Source organism: Oryzias latipes, chromosome 18 (genome assembly GCF_053564925.1).
Source record: "Oryzias latipes strain Hd-rR chromosome 18, Olatipes_Hd-rR_3.1".
Lineage (NCBI taxonomy): Eukaryota > Metazoa > Chordata > Actinopteri > Beloniformes > Adrianichthyidae > Oryzias > Oryzias latipes.
In genome coordinates, this window is record NC_136254.1 from 35299516 (window position 1) to 35324640 (window position 25125).

General features: G+C 42.5%; 1 protein-coding gene and 1 long non-coding RNA gene across 5 annotated transcripts in view; both read left to right on the plus strand.

Annotated features, from left to right (window-relative positions):
* Positions 1 to 25125, plus strand: part of LOC110014393 (ICOS ligand-like) — a 133849-nt gene that overhangs the window by 60987 nt on the left and 47737 nt on the right. For 2 of the 4 annotated variants that reach the window (XR_013651296.1, XM_023965921.2), the window contains exons 3-4: positions 85 to 441; positions 601 to 1074. The exons of the other annotated variants lie outside the window; for them this stretch is intronic. Coding sequence is in view for 1 of the 2 variants with exons in the window: in XM_023965921.2 (XP_023821689.1) it covers positions 85 to 441; positions 601 to 779 (536 nt within the window). In the remaining variant the exon portion in view is untranslated. Of the gene's footprint in view, positions 1 to 84; positions 442 to 600; positions 1075 to 25125 lie in introns of those variants that run through there. 4 annotated transcript variants of the gene reach the window in all.
* LOC105356309 (uncharacterized) lies at positions 13939 to 24207 on the plus strand. The gene is made up of 3 exons (XR_013651302.1): positions 13939 to 14097; positions 19756 to 20106; positions 20268 to 24207. It is a non-coding gene; the product is annotated as an uncharacterized LOC105356309 (long non-coding RNA).

Below are 25125 nucleotides of genomic sequence, written 5' to 3' on the forward strand. Positions count from 1 at the left end.
AAGTTCTAGATCTCCTCACTTTAGAGACAAAGTCCTCTGAGATGCTGAGAGGAGCTGAATGTTCTCTGTGTTCTTCTCCTGCAGATATACAGGACATCATAAAGAAACCTGGAGATGACGTCACTCTGATGTGTAGAGATCCTGAATTCAAGAAGGACACCGCAATTCTAGAGTGGAGAAGAGAAGATTCTGAGATTCTGTTTCTGTTTAGAGATGGACGACTGTCTCCATATGATGCAGATAAATCCTACAGGAACCGAGTGTTTCTGAATGACAGTCAGATGAAGGATGAAGATCTGTCTGTGGTTCTGAAGAACGTGACCATGAATGACACTGGAACATACAAGTGTAGAGTTCTACAACACAGTGGTCCACACAGAGAAATGAAGACGATCTCCACTGTCCGTCTGTCCGTGGATCCTCCAGGTGATCCGTCTCCAGGTGAGCAGTGTTTGTGTTCCTGCTTGATGTCAGAGTAAAGGTCTCAGATCAGACGTGTTTTCTGAAGATGTTGTTGATGAGACTCTGCAGGAAGCAGCTGCTCTGATGAGGAAGAGGAGAGGATTCTGTTCTGCACTCATCATCCTCTCTCTCCTGCAGGAGATGAAGGAGGACTGAGTCCAGGAGTTCTCATTAGGATTGTTCTGGCAGTTCTTCTTGTTGTTGTTCCTGCTGTTGTTCTCTGGATCTCCAAGAAGAAAAAAGGTCCAAACCAAAGTTCCAGTGGTTCCAACAACCAGCAAGAGTTTGAACTTGATCGTCTAAACTCAGATTCTTAAATTTGAGAGAAACAACAACAAACACAGATCCTTGAAGGTCTGAAGGGATCGAACCTCCAACCTTCAATCATTGGACGACCCGCTCTACCACCTGAGAACATCAAGCTGAAGGTTTCCCTCCTGACTCAGAACGTTCTTCCTGCTGGGGTTCTAGTGGGTTCTGCAGGTTCTGCTCCAACAGGATCCCCGTTGGTGAAGAAGCTGGGACTGTTCCATGACTGCAGCAGATCTTCATGTTCTGGAAAAGTGTCTGTAAAGTGTTTCTGTTCATCTGAATAAAAAGTTCTAAAGAGTTCCTCTGTTCTCCTCAGTCAGAACACACAGAACATTTCCAGGAAATGTGGTTCTAACAGACGATCCAGAGACTCTTCAGTCTGCAGCAGAACATCTAGAACCTTCTAGAAAAAGGCAGTTCTCTCCAGACAGAAGAATGTTCTCTCAGAGTTCTGTTGGTCAGACCTGAGGTTCTCCATGCAGACGGAGAACAAACACTAACAGCAGAACCTCCTGGAGGAGGAGAACCTCAGGAACTCTGTCTGCGTTTCTGGGAGGAACATCTGAGGCTCCGCCTCCAGGAGGAGGAGCTTCCTGGAGGAGCAGCTGCTTCCTGTGAATAGTCTCCATGACTGACAGGTTGTGGGTTCAAATCCAGATAAAATGAATGAACTCAGTGGGGGGGGGGGGATGTTATATAAGCTCACTTCTTCCCGCTCTTTTTAGGAAAAACAGAAACTTTTCTCCAGAGTTGAACTACAGAACAGAACATTCATGAACTTACCTTCAACATGTGAACAGAACCAGAACCACAAACATGGAGAAATCCAGACTCTTTTTCTTTCTTTCTCTCCAGAATCTGTTTTTTTTAACCCAAAGGAGGGTCTTAGAGCAGGGATGCCCACTTCACCTTAGACTGTTTAGAATTTACTGATTGAATTCTAGGATTTCATGTTTATTCCACAACTGCTGCTGTGAAGCTCATCCAGACCACTTTTGTTGTAATATTGGGCAATAGAAATAAAATAGAATAGAATAGAAGAAGCAGAACCAGAGCAGAATTCTGCTGCCATCAGGACTGAAACAGGAAGAGGAGCCTCTGCTGTTAAAGCAGCTCAGTGACGGAGCAGACAGAGATCCAACTGGAGTGTCCCTCCCCAACACCAAAGATAGGCTCCGCCCACAAACAGGAACCAGATGTTTTGATCATCTTATGTGGGGATCTTTCTTGTCTTTTCAGAGTTTTTTTCCATCTCCGGGTGTCCCAGCCTGCCCCAGAAGCACCTGATTGGGGAGGGTTTAAAAGAGCCTTTTAGGCTCCTCCCCTCCCTTCTCCATGGCTGACAGCCACACCAGCAGCGGTTCCACGTTAGTGGGAATAAAACTGTGTTTGTTTTGTCCCCCAAGCACTTGGTTGAGTCTTTGATGTTGCAGCCAGCCTGGATGTAACAATCATGAACAGAAAACGTTTTAAAGTCATCTTGATCTGAACATTTTATGATAAAAGTGCTGATATTGGTCAGCGGTCTGGTCTCGTCCCCTACATCCTGCAGTTGTTCCTCCCTCGTTAGTTTTTTTCTTTCTTAATGAAAAAAGTATCTAAATATCTTTAGGGACCAGAGAACAGACAGCAGCTTCTACAAAGCTCCAGGGAGAAAACAATCATCTGTTCTCTGCTGACACATTCTACTGCTGCAGCCTGGAGGGAAAAACCTCCTTTTTACATCTTTGTCACAGTAGAGTTTGAGCCTTTAGTGTTTTGATGTGAAACATATTTCTGACAGGAATGAACTTTGAACACATTGAAACAAACTTTCAACCAAATTCAGACTTTAGGTCATTGAATAGCCCTGGAAATATATATATCTTCTGTGTCTCAGAGATGTACTGCATCTTTTCCTGGAGACTGCATTGTTTCTCTGTAAGGCGGCTTCTGTGAAGTGGACGAACAAACCACTTCCTCTTCTGCCTCATTGTGTACCTTCATGTTTGCTGACTCTGCAAATGTGTCAGCAAGACGTGGTTCAAGTTAAAAATAAACACCAGAGACACTTGGAAAGTATAAATGCCCCGTTAGCACAGATATATACATCAGTTATCACAGATATATACATCAGTTATCACAGATGTATACATCAGTACATCAGTATCAAGCTGACTATGATTGTGGAGACGACTGATGCAATGACTGATCACTGTGAAGTATCGTTCCCATTTTAAAGCCTGATGGTACTGTGAGGATTTGTGGGAACTATAAGTTATCAGTGAACAAAGTATCTGCATTAGAACAGTACCCTATTCCTAGGATGGAGGACTTGATTGCATGCCTGTCAGGAGGAGAAAAATACACCAAGTTAGACATGAGTCATGCGTATCAGCAGATCGTGTTAGATGAGGAGGCCAGGAAGTTACAGTGAACACACCTAAAGGTTTGTTCACTTATACAAGGCTTCCTTTTGGAGTGAGTTCTAGCCCTGCCATTTTTCAGAGGACCATGGAGAATGTGTTACAGGGCATTCCAAATGTAGCCGTATATCTGGATGATATTATTTTGACAGGTAGAAGGGAAAAAGAACATATTCAGATTTTGGATCAAGTGCTCCAAAGACTTGAGGAGTCAGGTCTGCGTTTAAAAAGGAGCAAGTGTCAGTTCTTGGAGAAGGAAGTCATTTTTCTGGGTCACAAAGTAGATCAAACAGGGCTTCACCCTCTCCCAGCTAAAGTGAAAGCAGTTCAAGAAGCTCCTTCACCCACGTCAGTGACAGAGCTAAAAGCTTATTTGGGATTGCTAAATTTTTACAATCGGTTTTTACCTAATCTGTCTACTCTGTTGGCATCTCTACATAAGCTGCTCAGGAAAGATGAAAAGTGGGTGTGGGGTCCTGACCAAGAACGAGTGTTCAAACTATCCAAAGAACTGCTGCAGTCAGATCGGGTTTTGGTGCATTATGATGAAAGGAAAGAGCTGATTCTGTCTTGTGATGCGTCTCCATATGGGGTGGGGGCTGTATTAGCTCACCGCATGCCTGATGGGCAGGAAAAACCTATTGGGTTTGCATATCGCACCCTTGGGGCAGCTGAACGAAATTACTCTCACCTGGATAAGGAAGGGTTGGCTGTGATTTTCGGAGTACAGTTTTTCCACAAGTATCTGTACGGGAGGAAGTTTATTATTTGCACTGATCATAAGCCCTTGGTCAGTCTGTTAAATGAGATGAAAGCGGTCCCTCAGATGGCCTCACAGAGGATCATGAGATGGGCAGTTCTGCTGAGGGCATATGAGTATGTCATATTGTACCGAGAAGGTAAGAAAAATGCTAATGCAGATGGGTTGAGTCGCCTCCCCATATCAGAAGAGTCAGACAAAGAAACACCTGAAGAACATGTGTTGATGATGGAGGAAATGCAAGGGCCGTTATTAAGGTCAGAGCAAATAAAAAAGTGGACAACCAAAGACCCAACCCTTGCTAAAGTACGAGAATACATTCAGAGGGGATGGCCCAACCACAAAAACAGTGAGTTGAAGCCTTTTGAAGTTCGAAAAGAGGAGTTGAGTGTGCAGGACGGTTGTGTTTTGTGGGGAGCAGGAACTGTAATGCCTGCCAGGGCCCAACCTTACATGTTAGAGCAGCTACATCAGGCTCATCCTGGGATGAGCCGGATGAAAGCATTGGCTAGGAGTTATGTATGGTGGCCTCATATGGACTTGGACATAGAAAATAAAGTTAAAACGTGCACGGTGTGTCAGGAACAAAGGAAGGCACCTGAACACGCCCCACTCCATCCTTGGGAGTGGCCTGATAAACCCTGGAGGAGACTTCACATTGATTATGCGGGTCCATTCATGGGAAAAATGTTTTTGATCATTGTGGATGCACATTCCAAGTGGTTAGATGTGCATCCTGTGGCATCCGCTACCGCTGCAGCTACAGTGGAGAGTTTGAGAAGCAGTTTTAGTACCCATGGCATTCCGGAGATGATCGTATCGGACAATGCTCAATGTTTTGTGAGTGAACGGTTTCAAGAGTTTGTTAGTCGCAATGGCATCACTCATGTGACGGCAGCACCTTATCACCCTTCATCCAACGGGTTGGCTGAAAGAGCCGTACAGACATTTAAAGACCTCATGAAGAAAAGCAAAGGAGAGACGTTGGAGACCAAAGTAAACAGGGCTCTGTTTTCTTATCGCATCACACCTCAAAATACTACGGGGAGGTCTCCAGCAGAGCTGATGATGGGCAGAAAATTGAGGTGTCTGCTGGATTTTGTACATCCAGACTTGAAAGATAGAGTGGCCAGAAGGCAAGCAAAACAGAAAGAACACCATGATAAACACTGCAGACAGCGCACCTTTGAAGCTGGAGATCTGGTGTACACAAGAAACTACGCCAGTGGTCCACGGTGGATTTAATTGAGGAGATGACAGGACCTGTGTCCTGCAGAGTTGTTCTGGGCAATAGACAGGTGGTCAGACGCCATGTGGATCAGTTGTTCCGGCGTATGGAGTCAGAAAGTCCTGGGGTGGTGACAGAAGCTGAGATAGAGGATGAGGAATTGCTTCCATCAAGTGAAGGGGAAGGTTTGAGTGTGGAAAAAAGTTCAGAGGGTGAGGGGGAAGTCACTGGGAGTGGAGGATGCAGCGAGTCAGAACAGAGCCACGACTGCGACGTGAGACGTTCACAGAGACCCAGGAAGCCCCCCGCGTATATGAAAGATTATGTAACGTGATTTTTCTTTTTGTTTTTTGGGTTATTTGTTTTGGAGTTTATATTTAAAAAAACGAATGTAACGGCGTTCTTTATGATGTTATGGTATGTTTTTGGGCCTTGTTTACTTAAGTTGAAGTGGTCCCCTTAAAAGGTGTATTTTTAGTCTAAGGGGGGAGAGGTGTTGTATAGCCACAGGAGATGTTGCCGTTCAGGCCACTAGGGGGCAGTATTGAGCCACGCCGGGGGATCAGCAGTAAGCTGGACGGAAAGCTGCCAGCAGTTTGTACACGGCGCGAGCCGGCCATTGTTGGAGAATAAAGTTGCACTTGAAGAGAACCCCGATCTTGTCATTCATTCCTACAAGCTATTACAACATCAAACAAACTAAGTCTTACAAACAAAGAGAAGGAATGTTAAAAAACAAGTGAGGAGGGAAAAAATCAAAATAAAGATGACAGCCACCATTCCAGAAATGTAAACAGAAAGATCATGCAATGGCCAGACAGTTTTTATATACAGTCCATCTGTCCCATTTTTCCTTAAATCTTCTTTCCCTCAATCTTAAAACAAAAGTCATCTTTTCCATCATGTAGATCTCCTCCACTATTCAGTCCAGTCTGTGAGGGTTGGTGGTTCTGGCTTAAGCCATCTTCTGGTTATTGCTTTCCTTGCTGCAATTAGGAATATTTTCACCAAAAACTTATCTTCAGCATAAACTGTTTCAGAGATTTTACCCAGATGTAACACTAGCTGAGTGAAGGGGATTGTGTAGCACAGAACATTTATTAAAACACGATGGATGGAATGACAAAATGCTCCTATTTGCGAACAGCTCCAGAAGATATGAGAATGATTAGCATTGACTGTATCACACTGTCTCCAACACGTCTGTGGATCTGCTGATTGTTTGCTTTATTCGTACTAAAGAAGAACATGAGATTTTTCCAGTTCAATTCCCTCCATTTCAGTGATGAGGTAGAGGACTGAGTTGCTGCACATGTTGAAAACCATTCTTTCTCTGAAATAGTGATGGACATTTCCTTTTCCCACTTTTCTTTAACATATAAAATTGTGTTTTTCTGACATGAAATGAGGCTTTGGTACAGTTTAGAAATGATTTTAGAAGTTTTATTCTGGTACGCTCCAATTGTTGCCTCTAAGACTGGATTTTGTTTGTCCCCCTCTTCTGATCTAATTTCTTTCTTGTTAAAATATTCCCTCATCTGGATGTATCGAAACAAATCATGAATCAGGTGAATCCAAATTCCACCTTTCAGTCCTGGACGTCCCGCATCCTGTTCTTTTTTATGATTGTAGCAAAGGCTGTAACCCCCTTGTTGCTCCACCGCTTAAATGTGGAATCGTCTCCACAATTCCTTGGCCTCTGGAGCCAAGGCCACTTGACGATCTCCTTTGCTCAGTTCGAGTATGACGATACATTTTGCTGAACCCACACTCAAAAGTTCGTCAACTCTTGGCACTGGATGCGGGTCAATGCTGGAAATGGCATTCAGGTATCTGAAGTCACTACAGAATCTTAGTGACTCATCTTTCTTAAGCACAAGCAGGATAGGGCCACACCACTCACTACTGGAGGCTTCAATAATACCCATTGACAGCATCAACTTAATTTCTGGTTGCAATACTGGCACCAACCGCTCAGGGATGCCATAACTCCGTTGTCGAGTGGGGGCATCCTCCTTCAGTCAGATCTTATGCTGGACCAGTGATGTGAAGCCTGGACTTTCCTGAAACAGCTGTGGATCTTAGAACGGTCTGATTGTTTCATGTTTATGAAAAGACAGATTAGAGAGGTTAACTGAAGAAATAGTCATCCTTCACTGACCGATAAAGAACTGCTGTGGTACTGTCCCCTGGTTGCTGTGAAACACTTTCAAGAGATTGACATGACAGAGCTAATGATGCTTTTGTCTTTCAGGCATGAACAGTTCATAGGTCACATTACTACACTTTTCTGGTGTAAGTAAGTAAGTAAGTAAATTTTATTTGTATAGCACCTTTCGCAGACAAAAGTCACAAGGTGCTTCACAGGTTAAAATATGTATACATACACATATAAAAACATAAAAACATAAAATATAAAAAGCATAAACCATGTAAAACAATCATCTCAAGCCCAATAAAAGTAGTTTCAGTTAAAATGCTTTGCAAAAATAAAAAGTTTTTAGCTGACTTTTAAAAGAATTCACAGAGTCCAGGGAACGTAGCGACAATGGAAGTTCATTCCAGAGTTTGGGAGCAACAGCCTGGAAGGATCTGTCTCCTCTAGTTCGGAACCGTGTGCGAGGGACCATCAACAGGTTCTGATCCGCAGACCTCAGTGCACGAGATGGTCTGTAAGGGGCGATCAGATCACAAACATATGGAGGAGCTTGGGAATGAAGGGCCCTAAAAGTCAAAACTAGAATTTTGTATTGGTAGCGGTAAGCAACCGGGAGCCAATGAAGAGCTTTGAGGATCGGGGAGATGTGATCTCTTCTCTTGGTGCGAGTCAAGATCCTCGCAGCAGAGTTCTGGATCAGCTGCAGGCGAGACAGCTCCTTCTTATTCAGACAGGAAAACAGACTGTTACAGTAGTCTAGCCGTGTAGAAACAAAGGCATGAATAAGAAGTTCTAGATCTTCATATGACACCATCTTCCGTAGCTTAGAAATGTTCCTCAACTGGAAGAAACAGTTCCTGATCAACTGCTTGGAGTGCTGCTCCAGCAACATATCTTTGTCAAAAATGACACCCAAGGCTAAGGCTGGGTTTGACAGCCTGGCCAAGAGAACCCAAGTGCTGCTTAATCCCTGGTATAGCATCATCAGGGGCAACAACTAAGGTTTCTGTTTTCTCTGAGTTTAGTTGCAGAGAGTTTTTACAGAGCCATTGTTTTATCTGCATCAAGCAGTTAATCAGAGAATCCAGCTTGTGTGTCTCGGAGGGCTTAAAAGAGCAATATAGCTGGATATCATCAGCAAAGAGATGGTAGGAAACATCACTGAAATCCTGAATGATCTTTCCAAGAGGGATCATGTATAGGAGAAACAGAACAGGGCCTAGAACAGAGCCCTGGGGAACCCCACACAGTAAGTCTACTGACTGAGACATTATGTGGTTGGCCATGACACTGAAATTCCGACCGGATAAGTAAGAGGAAAACCAGTGGAGAACTGACCCTGACAAACCAATCAGGTCCCTCAATCTGTCCAATAAGATCTGGTGGTCAACCGTGTCAAAGGCTGATGAAAGATCTAGTAAGACAAGGACCGTGTGTCTGCCAGAATCAGCAGACATCAAAATATCACTGGACACCTTCAGCAGGGCTGTCTCTGTGGAGTGGTGTTTACGAAAACCTGACTGAAAAGTGTCATAGATGCTCCTTTTATCCAAGAACTCTGACAATTGTTCAGCTACCACCTTTTCCAGAATCTTTGATATAAATGGAAGCTTTGAGATGGGTCTATAATTCTGGAAGACTGATGGGTCCAGATTAGACTTTTTCAGCAGATGCTCCACTATGGAATGTTTGAATGCGTTTGGAAACACGCCAGTGGAAAGTGAAAGGTTGATCATTTCAGTGACACTTTGGCCGATGGTCTCAAACACCTAGAAGAAGTGTTTGGAAGGAAAGACATCAGATAGACAAGTAGAAGGTTTCAACTTGGTCAACAGAGCAGATATGTCCTCCAGAGTGACAGGTCTAAAAGTACACCATTTGTGTGAAACAGGCTCCACCACAACACCATCATCACAACAAGGAGGTGGGAGCTGCTCTTTGATCTTCTTAGTCTTATTTGCAAAGAACTTGAGAAATTCATTGGAGTCGGCTTTGCAGAACACAGGGGGTACTGGGGCTGCAGGACCAACAATAGAATTTATCGTGTCAAACAAAACTTTTGGGCTCTTCTTATTTGAGGATATTAGCTGGCGAAAGTAGTTGGATCTGGCATCTTTCACCATCTCGTTGTATGAGGACACGAGATCCCTAAGATGCAGCCTGTGGACCATGAGATTGGTGGATTTTAAAAGACGCTCAGTTTGACGACACTGTCTCTTTAAATTTTGGATGGCTTCATTTATCCAGGGACACACTTTTTTCTTTGATAAATTGGATTTGACAGGAGCCACCTGATCTAGGATTGTGACACAGTGATCACTAAAACGATCAATCAGATTGTTAACATCAGAACATTCCTTAAATAAGTGGGGGTCAAACAGCGCTGAAAAACGTCCATCAGTGTTGGCGGTGATGATGCGCCTTTGAGACAGTATGCATGAGGAAACAGGTTCAGGAGTGACGTTTAGCTCAAAGAAGACACCACTATGATCACTCATATGTACATCCTCCACATAAACATTAGGAATGCTCAGGCCAAGAGAAAAAACAAATTCCAAAGTGTTGCCCTTTTGATGGGTGGGGTCAGAGACATGTTGCTCAAAATTAAAAGTTTCAGTCAAAAATAAAAATTCCATTGCTGGGCAGGATGAACAGTCATTTACATTAAGGTTAAAATCCCCTAGTATTAAAACCCTTTCCAGTTTTATGATGGAAGACAGAAAGTCACTAAAATCATGTAAAAAGGGAGCAGCAGGACCCGGGGGGCGGTAAACTAAAACACAATAAAATGGATCTGACGTATCAACCTTGAATGACAGAGATTCAAAAGATGAGAACGTTTGGGCGTTCATGTCTTTGCATGTGTAGTTGTCCTTATACACAACTGCCACACCCCCACCACGGTGAGAGGGGCGGGGCTTCCCGATGACTGAACAGCCCTCCAAACAGAGTTCGTTTAAATGAATAAACTCTCTCTCTCTCTTTTTGCCAAGTCTCAGTCAGAAACATAAAATCAAGGTTTTGTCTTGAGACAAAAGAGATCAGTCAATGAGAAGGATTTGTTGGCAATAGAGCGAGTGGTGACTTTGTCAGAACTTTGTTTTCACTGGTTGGGAGCAACAGGAACACCTTTTGGCCTGGAGTGAAGGTTCGGTCATGTGCTTTTTTGTCATACCAGGTGCTTTGGTGTTTCTGTGCAGCTTTCATGTTGTCCTGCACCAAGGCCGCCATTTCCTCCAGTCGCTCTCTCATTTTCACCACAACATTTTCTCCTTGCAGCCTGGGATTCTCCCAGTAGTCCTTCAGGAGATCCAAAGGACCTCTGATCTGGTGACCCTACAGCAGCCCAAAAGGGGAAAAGCCTGTGGAACTGCATGACACGGAAACAGAAAATAGGGCAGCCACTGGTCCCAGCATGCTCTCTAAAAGTCTCATTATATCTCTCTACCATCCCATCCGTTAGGGGGTGATATGGGGTGGTCTTAAATCCCCTAACTCCTAGCAACTTGTAAACATCCTGCAACAGCTTAGACGAAAAGTTGGTTCCACAATCAGTGAGGACTTCGTAAACAACTCCCATCCTAGAAATGAACTGGAAGTTTGCAACATGTCTTGCTTTAATTGATCTGAGAGGGAAAGCCTCTGGATAGCGGGTGGCATAGTCACAGAAAACTAGTATGTAACGGTTACCTGAGGAGCTCCTCTCTAGGGGACCCACAATATCCATGCCAACTTGTCCAAAGGAGGTCTCAATAATTGGCATGTTTTGGAGTCGAGAACGAGCTACACCTTTCAGTGATGTCACCTGGCATGTTTCACAAGAGCTGCAAAAATCAGAGAGTTGATTGCTCATTCCTGGCCAGACAAAACGGATTGTGATCCTACTTAAAGTTATATGGAAAGCCATATGACTTACCCAGACAATAGTATGCCCAAGTTCCATGACTTTCTTTCTGAACAGCAGGAGAAGGGCAAGTGCATCCTTTTTGCCACGTTTCTGGTACAGAATACCATTTTTAATCATCAAGACAAGTAACTTCTGTCTGTTTTTACATCATCAATTTCAGTTACTTTTATGACCCTTATGCTATCCTAGGCACTTTACCATTGGGAGTTGGGTCATCTAGACCCACTAGACAGTGCTCTGAACCTTTTTTCTTCAATGATTTGTGATCTTCTCTGGTCTCCATGGATTACATGAAATCTTTCCACCTTTATCCACCTTTGTCATGGTAGGGAGAACACGTCAATGGAAGGGGGGGTCATCTTGACCCCATAGGATAGCACAAGGGTTCACCAACCAGGTCAATCAAACAGTCCTTCCAGTCTTTCAGAAAGTCTTCTACCATCAAGTTCTTCCTGAACTAAGCCTGCTTTCAAACCTGGAGCCCCTCCAGCTGTAGTTCTCTCATCTTCCTCAGTCATTTCAGACTCAGTCTTCCGGTTTTGTCTTTGTCCTCACAGATCAGTGGTTTCTTGTCGACTGCTGCCACCTAGTGGCCAAAACAGAATCCTTCCAGTCTGCTCCTGTGTCCAGCTCTCCTGCTTTTGGTTTGTCTTCCACTTTTCTTTCTGCATCTCCAGAATCCATCCCAGCAGTGACTTTTTCTCTGCATCAGCTGCTCCCACAAACACCTCATTTCACTTCCTCTCTGTTTGCTTCAAACCTCACAGCTACACACTTTCCTCACACATGTTGTGTGTTTGTCCAGACCTCTTTGTCAGCTTCAGTTTGTCTCTCAGTGTCGCCAAACTGTAAAAATTGTTGAATTTCTCCTAGAAACAGAAAATTACTTAAAACAAAAAGATCCAGAAAATGATTTTGTTTGATGTTTAAAGAGTTTATTTGTAGAACGAAAAGAAGAATTTATGTCCTACAAACAACAAACGCACACATATATACACACACACTCACACATATACACACACATGCATACACAAAACTTCCTGTTGAGTTTTGTCTTTATTCTATTTATTTTATAGCTCCAGTATCTTCAGAGATATTGACCTCCTTTATTATGATTCATATCACATAAATGTGGACATTTATACGTTTCATCATTTATACATTTTCAGAGAGATTCTTAATTTAAAATCAATCCTGAAATGCATAGGGAGCCAATGCAGCGATCTTAAAAACCGGTGTAATGTGTTCCCGCCCCCTGGTCCTCGTCAGAACGCGTGCCGCTGAATTTTGCAGCAGTTGAAGATTTGCTATCCTTGTTCTGGGAAGACCAGAGAGCAGGGCATTACAGTAATCTAATCTGCTGGTAATAAAAGCATGCATCAGCACCTCTGTGCTGGCGGACTCTGGCTATATTTTTTAGATGATAAAACCCTGTTTTTGTTATATTTTTCATTTGTGGCATAAAATTAATCTCTGAGTCAAAAATAAAGCCCAAGTTTCTCACACACTGAGAAGTTTTGTAATTGTTTAGTTTAGATAAAACTATCTCTCTCTTGTCTTCAGAACCGATCACTTAAACCTCTGTTTTGTCCTGGTTTAGCTGTAGGAAGTTCTCTGCCATCCATGACTCAATGTCTAAAATGCATTTTAAGAGTGTGTTGACCGACTCTTCATCATCAGGAGACACAGCGATGTAGAGTTGAGTGTCATCAGCATAGCTGTGGAAACAAACGCCATGCCTCCTGATGACGTCCCCCAGTGGCAACATATATACATTAAAAAGTGGTGGGCCTAAAATTGAACCTTGGGGGACCCCACAGTTGATGTCAAAGACCCTTGAGGAGCAAGTATCCATACTTACGTAAAAACTTCGATCTGTGAGATAGGAATAAAACCACTTTAGTACAGTACCAGAGAGGCCCAAACCTCTCAGTCTGTTGAGTAAAATACTGTGATCTACAGTGTCGAAAGCAGCACTGAGATCCAGTAGTACCAGAACTGAGAGTTTCTGACAATCCAGATTACATCTAATATCATTTACTATTTTAACAAGGGCCGTCTCTGTGCTGTGGCTGTGGTCCTAAAACCAGATTGATATTTTTCAAAGATGTTACTTCTATTTAAAAATTCATTACATTGGATTAAAACAGTTTTTTCAATCATTTTACTTAAAAATGGTAAGTTGGACACTGGACGATAATTGTTATAGTTGTTTGGATCTAAATTACTCTCACCACTGCCGTTTTAAAGGCAGCAGGGAAGACACCTGTCTGAAGAGAGTAATTTACTATATTTAAAAGCTCAAACTCAAAGAAGTCATAAAATGTTTTCATCAACGATGTGGGGATTGGGTCTAAAAGGCAGGTGGTTGGCTTTAACTGGGAGAGAACTTGACAAAGTGCCACAGCATCAACCAGGACAAAACTTTCCAGTGTTTCCTCTGATGAATACAATGCTATAGATTCATTAAAATCAAAACATTTATTAATTACAAGACTAGATCTAATAGCATTGATCTGTCTATCTATACACACAGATATATATATACACATTTAGATATCTAAATGTATAAATATCTAAATGTAAATGGATATGTCTACATAGATATATATGGGGGTGTATATACACAGAAATTAAACATAGAAGTTGAGTGCGTTACACTGCTCTTATTTTGAAAAGAAGTCCTTCCTGCTTCGGTGAGGGCGGACCCACGTGACACCGATTCACTCACAGTTTAAGCTCCTTCACTAGCACCATCACTACCTCAGGCATGCTACGAAGTACGCATGCTTTTTCCAACGATGTGGGTCCTCGGTTCTGTTCTTCTCTTCATTCTGTTCAGGTCTTTTGTGTCCATAACATCAGGTGAGTTTTCTCTTAACTACTTTACTCGTTTACGTGTCAAGGTTCAGAACAGTTTGTGCGAAGGTCGCTCGGCCTTTTGCCCAGTTTTTAGCTGCAAATCATGTCCGAATTCTGAAACTGAGATTGAGATTGAACGGCTTCACTGAAAGACAGTCGCATTATGTCTGAATTCATGTTTTTAAGAAAAAAGTAAACATCTTTGTAAGTTTGCTCAATGAAAACAGCTGAAGCTAGCTAGCTAGCTACATAGCATGGTGATGTAGCTAGCTAGCTAGCTAGCTACATAGCATGGTGATGTAGCTAGCTTGACTGCACTCAGACGGACGTCGTTCCAACATGAACTAAAGGAAACATCTACGGGACCACCTGAAGGTAAAAGCGGGACGGGGGTCTACTTCCAGATCTGATCAGGCTATTTTGGCTGCAATCGAGCGGCTGCACGGTGGCGCAGTGGTTAGCGGTTAACCTCACACAGCAATGGGCCGCTGAACGACACATCATCGGATAGAAAGAGAAAAGGAAACGGAGGTGTGGATAAGGACCCTTCAGTTTTATTCAAGGCTATACAGGAATGTTTAGAGTCTGGATTCGAACCTTAGGCCTCCTCTGTCTTATGCACTAAAGTTAAAGACGCTCTGCGTTTCTCCATCCCGCCAAGAGGAAACCGTTCCCCTCCATCCCTCTACAATTAACATTTAAGTCACTTTGTTTGCATATTAGAGCAAATCTAAGTTTACCATCACTGACAAAGATATATTTTCCAAGATGTGTGAGGTCTTAGTCACTATGGTTCTATCATTTCTATCATTTGTTACACTTGCTTAGTTTCCTCTGAACTACAGAGTCTGTGAATAGAAAACACAGGAATAATTTAGGAATCAGTTGACTGTATTAAAGCATAACGAAAATAAATGGCAATAAGTTGAGACAGTGGAGGGTGGAGAAATCCACCAGAATACTTTTCAGTCTGTGTTTTTACAGTTCCTTTTTCTTTGGGTATGGCGTTCTTGTCAGATTTCCTTTTCCATTGGTTTGTTGATGACGTTGAGTTGAAGGGATAGATGTGGGGGGGTGACCTCGACATGGAAAAACAAATGATAGATTATACAACACATACTATTTACATTAAGTACAGTAATGAACTGCATGTCTTTTTTTTAAAGTCAGGTAGGGTCCTTTTAAATTTCAGACCTATAAATAATGGGTTTCAATGAGAGTATCAAAATATAAAAAAATATATCAATGTTCCAAACATAAAGTGCACTTGTAATCCATTTAAATCAAGGGAGAAAAACCAATGAATGAAGGATTGAGTTCACAACTAAAATAATCTCTGTGCGTATAACCCAAGACTAGTTGGTTCAAAGTGTGGTTGATCCAGTGAGATGTGACCAAGGTTTGGTTTGGGTCTTCAATTGCAGACAGCCTCAGCAGCAGCCAGAGCTAAGATAACAGGAAGTGGCTATGTGACCCGGATGTTAATAAAGGAAACTGGCCCCACCAAAATAAGAGGGCCCAGGTGTTCCAAATCTGCTGATGTAAGTGAGGCCCTGATCCAGGTTACACATAACAATTTCTATTGTTTTCCAGTTAAATATTTCAGGGAAATTCTCCATGTAATGTTAAAAGTCTCAGTTTTATATTTAGAAAATTGTTGGGGGGGGGCGTGGCTAACCTTTAATTCCCGCCTTGCACGCCCATGTGTAGAAGTGTCCTTGGGCAAGATACTGAACCCCACCTTGCCTCTAGTGGGAGGGTTGGAGCCCCCACCAGTGTGTGAATGGGACTATGACTGTAAAGCGCTTTGGGCCTTGAAGAAGGTAGAAAAGAACTTTATAAAGAATACACCATTACCATTTTAATTTGAAACACCAGCTTCTTTTCTCTTTTCTTTCTGTTGGCCTTTTATTTCACTAAATACTAAGGCTGTTGGGGATTCTGTTAAAAGAAAATCACATTTTTTTTTTCAATGTTGTCTCCAAGAAACTCCCTCCAATGAGAATGGTCTAAAACTTCTCAATCAGGTTGGAGACCACATCTCCCATCTTCATGGCACTAACGATCAGCAGGGGGCGCTATATTACTGAACAATCAGTTCTAAAGAGATGGTTCTAGTCACTGGTTACTGTTTTTATTAAAGATGATGAGTTAGTTATTCTGTATATGGATCCAACTCTGCAACACAAAACTAAATCCTGTTTTCAGACAAACTCTGTTATAAACTAAACCAAACATAACAACTTCATTGGAGGGGATTTTAATACGGTGGAAAATTTCTTTCCCTCCAACGGGGAACAACAGCTAATATTTCAGCTGCACCATTATCAGACGGTTGTGTGATTAATCCTAAAAACAAAGGTTACTGGGAGTTCAACTCTAGTTTATCGGAGGATGAAGTTTATTCTCAGACTATCAGAAATCCAAAGGAGAACTGATGACACACAGGTCACCACTCAGAGGGACAAATGGGAGTTTTTCAGATTGCAATAACTCACAGCTAAAGATTGAGCAGACATGGTAAAAGAAAAACAAATGGAAATGATCTTTATTTGCTGTAAATGTTGATGAAGTGAAGGTGAGAAACAGAGACTTTTATTCCTGCAAACCTCATTGGGTAACAGACCATCTCTAAATCCAAAGCTGCTTTTAGAGATCCAGAGCTATAAAGGTGGAAGAGGAGAGAAAAGCTCAGTTTACGTCTGTAGATGGGGAAAAAAAGAGGTCAAGAGAAGAATGCTGTTCACAGATTATCTCTGTCAGTCACTTCATTCAAAACTTAAACTCGTTTATACAATCTTTTTTGTTAGAGAACTCTTTCCAACATCTTACTAACATCATTCTGTGTCAGTTTTACACAAAAGAGGAAACGTGCAAGTTAAGATCTGTTTGTTAAATATCCAATTCTGCTATAAAATCAATTTTTTTTTTAAATCAAACCCTTATTTAATAAATTTCATAAATGCATCTGTTTATATTTTAAATCACTGAAGTTTATGAAAAACAAAAATTAAAAAAAAAAAAAACCTTTTGTATTAGACTACTACTGAGCCTGTGACCTGACATGGGTAAAATGACAAATATCCTGTTCCCACAAATTAATATCTACTTCTCACGTATTAAATGCGAACGAAATAATTATTCACGTCATAAGGCATTCATAAACACGGATTTGAGCAATAGTTGGATTTACAGCTATACCTTCACATTTCTGTCTGTGTGTCTCATTACATTGGATGGAAGACACGGAAGATGTTTAGAGATCAGATTTATTTATTGAAAAGCTCTACAAAAGCATCGTACTCGTTAGCAGTCATTTTTCTGTTCTTTGGGGCTCATGTGTTGACGAAAGCTCAATTATTATAAACAAAGTAAAGAATAAATGAGCATGAATGAATGATCCAGAAAGCAGCTGTGAGTAGACTGCAGAATGGCAGTTTATCCTGGGTGTTTCTGGACTTCATCCTCGTGTCTGGACCTGTTGGCTCTAGAAGGACTCATTGAGGTGGATCAGTGGCTGGACGGCTCAGTTGGATGTCTGTTGGACTGGAACAATGCAGATCAGGGTTAGCTTCTAGAGCAGGGGTCGGGAACCTATGGCTGGCGACCATATTTGGCTCTTTTGATGGTCACATGTGGCTCGCAGACAAATCTTTAATTATACTTTTTTTTTTTTCATCAGACCAGTCCTTCACGTGCGCGATGCGATGCCAGAGGCGCGCGGTAGTAGCGGTGCTTGGAGAGAAGGATCTGCGCCAGCATTATCACTTTACTATTATCTATTATTTCACAGAGTTTGCCAGCTGAAAACCTGCGCCAGCATTATCACTTTACTATTATCTATTATTTCACAGAGTTTGCCAGCTGAAAACCTGTGAATTGACGTTCCTAAAACTGCGCGCTCCCGTCTCTGAGAGAGCGCACAGTTGCGGGGACGGGATGTGTGAGGAAGAAAGCAGAGGGTGGGGGTGGAGTTGTGGGGACCGGCAGCAGGTGAATCGCGCAGGGATGGTAAAAACGTAAAACCCGCTGCCCGTCACTCACTGCAGCGTGTGAGTGTGTGTTTGGTTCCATGTCTGTCTCACATCTACAGAACATTCAGACCTAAGATCCCGTTTAAAGTCTCAACGCCTGCATGAAGCAGAAACTCACCACATATCAACCAGACTAGACCATCAGCAAAACTACCACGAGAAATACTCATCATTTATTAGCAACAGCATAACAATGTTATTAAAAAGAATCCACAGACTTATTATACTTTACAAATGTTGATATTACATCAAATGCACACATTGATTTGTATATTTAGTTTTAAACGGTTGCGGACTGAGTTTAACTTGGCTGTCGGGCCGCGTTAAAAGTTCTGGAGTTCATTAAACGCATCAAGCAGAGATCTGATTGGCTCTCAGTTCTGTCGCTCAGGCTGTTGTTAGGTAGTTTGGACCAATGGGGTTCAGCTATGGGCCGAATAAGGGAAATGGGAGGGCTGGAGCGGGAGCAGGTGAAGATAAAGTAGGGAGAAGCGCTCTCGTCTCGGCGGGAGAGATTCAGGAGTTGCTGAATTAATTGTACGGCGTTTGTTGCGGTCTGCAGTAACCAGAATAAAGAACCTTAAAAGAGGTTAAGTCTCCATGCCTCAGTGTGGGAAAGGGACTCTACATTATTGTATGGCTGTTTCGAAAATTACATTTAAAAATATGTGGCGTTTATGGCTCTCTCTGCAAAAAAGGTTCCCGACCCCTGTTCTAGGGGTACGATGAGCTTCATCCAGGGTGGGTCCTTGGTCAAGACCCTTTATGCTACTGCTTACAATGTAGCCACAAAGGGGCCCCAGCCTGGAGAAAATACAGGGTTGTCAGGAAGGACATCCGGATCATTCAATGTGAAACAATGAATCGTTACTCTTGTGATGCACTTGTTCGTTTTTACATTCCAGTGAAATAAACCCACCGTTCCTCAATCCAGAAGGGTAGTTTGCCGTCTCTGGGTAAGAAGAGTTTAAATACCTTTGGGTCTTGTTCACGAGTGAGGGAAGACCGGAGTGTGAGATTGAAAGGCGGATTGGAGCGGCGTCCGTAGTTATGCGGTCGCTGTATTGGTCCATTGCGGTGAAGAAAGAGCTTAGCCGAAAAGCAAAGCTCTCAATTTACCGGTTGATCTGTGTTCCAATACTCACCTATGGTCATGAGCTCTGAGGAGGAGCCCCCAGAGGAGAGGGAGGAAGTGGTGGGGAGAGGGAAGTCTGGGCATCTTTGCTTAGACTGCTGCCCCCATGACCCAGTCCTGGATAAGTGGAGGAAGATGGATGGATGGTTTTAACTGTTTTATTTCATTGTTTAATGCTTGAAACGCAGCAATAGATTAAATCCAGAGCAGATCTCCCAGGATCCACTGCAGTTTGCTGCTCAGCAGCGACAGAGTCTGAACAGGAACTGAGCTGCTCATCCATCAGTTGGAGCTTTCTGCATCTTTGTTGGTCTTCTCATTTTCTCCTCATGTCTGGATGAACATCTTCATCTATTCTGACCTTCAGCAAACAGCTCCACTACCCAGAATGCACTGCTGCATTATTGCAGCTAATGCTAATTTTCTAGTTCCTGTCCAGTGGACAGAACAGAGTCCTCTGGAATTCTCTGATCTCTGGTTCTTCTGATGCAGGTCTGAGGAACATCACTGCTAGACCTGGAGATGACGTCACTCTGACATGTGGAGACACAAACATCTCAGAGAATCTACTTCTAGAGTGGATCAGAACTGACCTGCAGGAGAAGGAATGTGTGATAACATACAGGAGTTACAACATTGATCCAGACAATCAGCATGAATCTTTCAAGAACCGAGTGTTTCTGAAGGACAGTGAAAGGATGAAGGATGGAGATCTGTCTGTGGTTCTGAAGAACCTGACCATGAATGACACTGGAAAATATGAGTGTAGATTTCTACAACACAATGGTTCACACAGAGAAATGAAGCCGATCTGCACCGTCCATCTGTGGGTGGTTCCTCCAGGTAAGCAGTGTTTGTGTTCCTGCTTGATGTCAGAGTAAAGGTCTCAGATCAGACGTGTTTTCTGAAGATGTTGTTGATGAGACTCTGCAGGAAGCAGCTGCTCTGATGAGGAAGAGGAGAGGATTCTGTTCTGCACTCATCATCCTCTCTCTCTCCTGCAGGAGAACAAGGAGGACTGAGTCCAGGAGGTATAACTGGGATTGTGCTGGCAGTTCTTCTTGCTGCTTTTGGGCTTGTTGTTGGTGGTGTTCTTGTTGGTTTCCCGTTCTACAGGAAGAAAAAAGGTCCAAACCAAAATTCCAGTGGTTCCAACAACCAGCAGAATCCTGAACAGAATAATCTAAACTCAGATTCTGATGCAGAGAAAAACACAACAAACACAGAATCTTCAGTTTGAATGTCTTTTGTGTTCCTGAACTGGATCTTAACTTCAGTTCTAACCTCAGTGGTTCTGTGGAAAAGCCCCCCCCCCCCCCCCCCCCCCCCCCCAAGTCTCCACTTGTTTCTTCAGAATAGGTGAACAGATGTTCAGCAGAAGTTTAAACCAGAAAGAGCATCTAAATTTAAGTGACTTTAATAGTTGAATGATTCCTCCCTGAAGTCATCTCTGCTCTCTTTTCTATTCATCTCTAACCTCATGTCTGTCTGCTTCACCTCCAGTCTGAGTTCTTCTCCACTAAATCATATGGCCAAGTAACAATTATTTCCTGTTTAACATACATGAGACATCTTGATAGTGCATGTTTGTTTTTTAAATGAAGAATACTATTTAACATGACTCAGGAGCCGGTTTAGCTCGTGCTGGTTTGCGGCACCTTCCGTCCGTGAAACCAGGGTTCGACTCCGGGCTGCTCCCTGTTCCCTTCTCTGCTGCTGTGTGCCGGTCCCAAGTCCGGGTAAATTGAGAGGGTTGCGTCAGGAAGGGCATCCGGCGTAAAACATTGCCAAGTTAACCATGTGACTCATTCCCCCTAGATATGAATAAATACACACCAATTTTTATATTTTATTTAAAGAAATTAAAAACTTTAATGTTCTCGTGGGCCACAGAAAATGACATGGCGGGCCACATTTGGCCCCTGGGCCTTGAGTTTGACACATGCTCTAGTGCTTCTCAACTATTTTTTTGCCATAAATATTACATTTATTTAATCGCAGAAACTCTGTTCTAGTCCAAAACAGAAGTTACTGAAATAAAATAATCTGTCATTCATTATTTAAAATAGAAACATTTTGACCAACTGAACCATTTGATGCTGAGAAAAAGAATTCAATCAATAAATAATATTAAATGTAAATTGATCTGAAAAAGTAACAGCACCAATATATTTAACCGTTTTAGTCTGAAGAAAATAGGTAAAATTTAAAGTGCGCTGTCATCAGATGATCACACAATTCACAGAAAAACAACCAAGAGTGTGTCTCGGCGAGAGAGCGCTCCAGCACGTTCTCGTGGACACGAGATGGTTTGCTCTCTCTGTACAAGACCTGAGAGAGGGAGGGGGTGGGGGCGCCAAACAGCCATGATGTGCTTCCATTACAGATCATAGCATGAATATATATATGTGCACAAACAGCTGAGAAGTGAAAAAAATACAGACTATAATGAAGTCCCAACTTTGGTTTGGCCCCCCTGTAGCAGACCCACTTTTTGCACCCCTGCTGCTTCACTCTGTTCTTCAACATTTCTGGTCAGAGTTCCAGAGAAAGGAAGGTCCAGGTGTCCTGTCTGTACCGATCACATGTGTGAAATGCATCAACGTCCAGGGAGGCATAACTGTTCTTTTAAGATGTTAAAACTGCCGTTACCACAATAATTACGTGTTTAATGTCACTGTTAGGGTTTGATTAACTAATGTGACATATGACCCTGGGATATGCAGTCCTTAACCCTTTATAGGGCACTCAATGAAATACTCTTGCCCGATAAAGGGTTTTTAAGCATGGTTTGTTCATGTTCTGCCGTGAAAACCAGGACCAAAAGCCTTCCAGCTGGGTTTGGGGCTGAACCACCAAGAGGTTCCAGGAGGTCACAGGAGCATGAAACTTTTCCATTCCAGTCTGGACGGTCGTAGATCCGTCTATAAGCTCTGCAGGAATCTCTGGATCCTGCAGACTCCATTGGTGCTCTAGTCCAAACCAACAGAACTTTCTTCCTAAACCAACAGAACCTTCCCCTAAACCAAGTCTCCTCTTTGACTGAAACGTTCCAGCATTAAAGGATGCCAATCATCCAGATAAGCTCCGCCCCCAGACGGCGCCGTGGTTAACTGCACACACAGCTGTTGATTTATTGATGCAGACTTTTAACTAAAGTTAATCATGGCGTCTCTGTAGCACAGACCCCCCCCCCCATCTCTGTAATGAACTGTTTTTAACTTTAAGCTGCTGATTTAGTCTTTTTTTACATTTTTATTTTGTATTTGTGTTTTTTCCTGTTTCACACTGTGAAGGCCTTTTTCTTTGTTCCTGAAATGATTGTTGTATTGAATGTAAGGAAAATATTTATTTGTTTACTGTGACGTAAAGTATTTAAAGGAAGAACAAACGGTTCAGTGGAATCAAGTTTTAGCCCTTTTACTCTTCATGCGTGGATCAAGAAGCAGCATTAACGATTAAAAGAGAGAAAGCAGAGAACGAGCTCAGAATGCACACGGTCTACATGGCTTTGTCTATTCCAATGTAAATTCATGGAAATGGCAATTCACAACAGCTTTTTCCCAGCAGCAATCAGAATGCTGGCGATGGACATCAGAGAGGGAAGACTGGACTGAATCACTAAGTGCAATAAACAAGAACTCCACTCGGACGCTACAATATTCATGCTTGCTCATATTTATATTTTTTATGAACTTTGTACTTTTGTTGTCTAATTTTAACTTTATTCTATTTATTTTTCTAATTTTTTGTCCTTTGTTATTTACCCTGACATGAGAGATGCTAAAGAAAAATTCCGACGTACCGCATGTGCAAACGGCAATAAAACCTTGAATTCTGAAAGGTGCAATTTGTCCTTTACGAGTAATAGTTTCTTTTTATTGAAATAAACTGCCAAACGTTCAGCAGTTGCAGTGTTGTTTTCTCTGAAGCAGGAGCAGCTTTAAAGTTTCACAAACTAATCTTTTCTGGAACATTCAGGATCCACTGAGTCATGGAGTTCTAGTATGGATGAGTTTTGGATCTTTGTTTCACATTATGAAGAACTTAGTCTTTAGAATGAACTTCTTGAAATGATTGTTTCTTGCATCAAATGTCAGAAAAATGTCTATTTTCACATAAAGTCTTAGGAGACACTAACTGGAGTGACTCTAGTCTGACTGGAAGGACTTTTTTCAACTTCTAAAGCATCAAAGCTACCGAAACAGCAGAGATCTGTGATGCATGATGGGAAATTCTCCAAGGTCTGGGGTAACAGGCTGCTGTGGCTTTGCTTAATGCCCCCCAGCATAGATTCCCTGCCCCTCTAGGGTGGGGACAGGTCTCCTACAGTGGTCTCACATCCATCCAGAGTTTTAGTCTCTGAGTCTCAGAGGTTTAATGAAAAGTCATTTGAGTGGAGAATCAATGGTTTATTATCAACTGCAGGCTCCGCCTACTTTTATTGAGGCTCCTGATTGGTCAGTTTAGAACGTGAATAACCTCACATGATCCTGACCAGAGGAATCTTCTTCTCCTAGCAGATCTCTGTCTCTTCTGGATTTAACTGCAGGAAATCTGGTCTCAGTGGTAGAAAATGTCAGTGAACTGGCAGATTAGCCGTCCCAGAAGGAGAATTGTCCAAAAAACGAGCCTTTAGGGTGAAGAAGATCTGTGAGGACTGTGAACAAATACTATTCTGTCTGAAATGTCTGTGATAACCTCAGAGAGATCTGACACTTTAGACTCTCTGACCTTCGAACATCTAGCCTGTAACAGTCTGTGGGTGGGTTTTTCACACCATGATCCATAGAATGAGGTTCTGAATATGCAAATGCAAAGTATATATACCAAGCATTTTCTGAGCTCCTTTGTTCAGACTCTGATGCAACAACTCTGTTCATCCGTCTGTAACCCTGCGTACAAATTTGTGGTCTTTGTGCGGAGTAAACCTACAAAAGCTAAGTTTTGTCTCTGAGTCATTATTCATTATTTCTGTGTGCAAGAAACTGACGTGGTACGAACCGATATAATACAGTCCTTTCTAGAGAATCCAGTTTCTTCACAGAAATGAAGGTAACTCCAGACACGGTTAAATGGTTTTCTTCACCCCTGACTGATAAAACACAAGTGAGGCTCAACGGCACACTTTCAAAAGTGTTGTGTGGTAACACCGGTTTACCACAAGGGGCAGTGAGTTCACCATTGTTCTTTACTCTTTGTACTAACAGCTGCCAACGATAAAATTTTGATGACACAATTATTATCAGTCTCCTTTCTGCAGAGAACTCTTCACTTTACTTTGAGGTCAAACACTTCAAAAAATGGTGTAAAAATCATAATTTACTCTTGAACACAACAAAAACCAAAGAGATCATATTTGATCTCAAATGTGTCACTTTACATATACATTTAGTAATTGGAAGCAGACAGATTGAAGTTGTAACTCTGCTACATATTTGGGTGTCTGCATTTGTGGCAACAGGAGCGGTTCAGGCACACTAATGAAAAGGGATTCAACCAAGTGCAGACATGCTTCCAACTTTTACAAATATCATAAAAAGAGTAATACAATAAAAACAAGAGGGGCCTCAAGTCCACCTGATACAGAGCTGGTACACAACAAGAACAGAACATAACACCCCACTCACATGCAGGTAAACAGTGTGAAAACCAAAACAAAACATACAGACAAGTGAATTCCCTCTTGTGTACCAGAGTCACTGTTGCAGGTAGCTAGGGAGGGGTAGGTGGTCACGAGTCCCAACCGGCCTCCAAGTCCCAGGAGCACCTGCACAGTCACATGGTCAGCCGCAGGAGGGTGGGTGATGAGACGCCGCTGATCAGCGGCTGACCCGTCGGACCAGCAGAATGGATGACAGG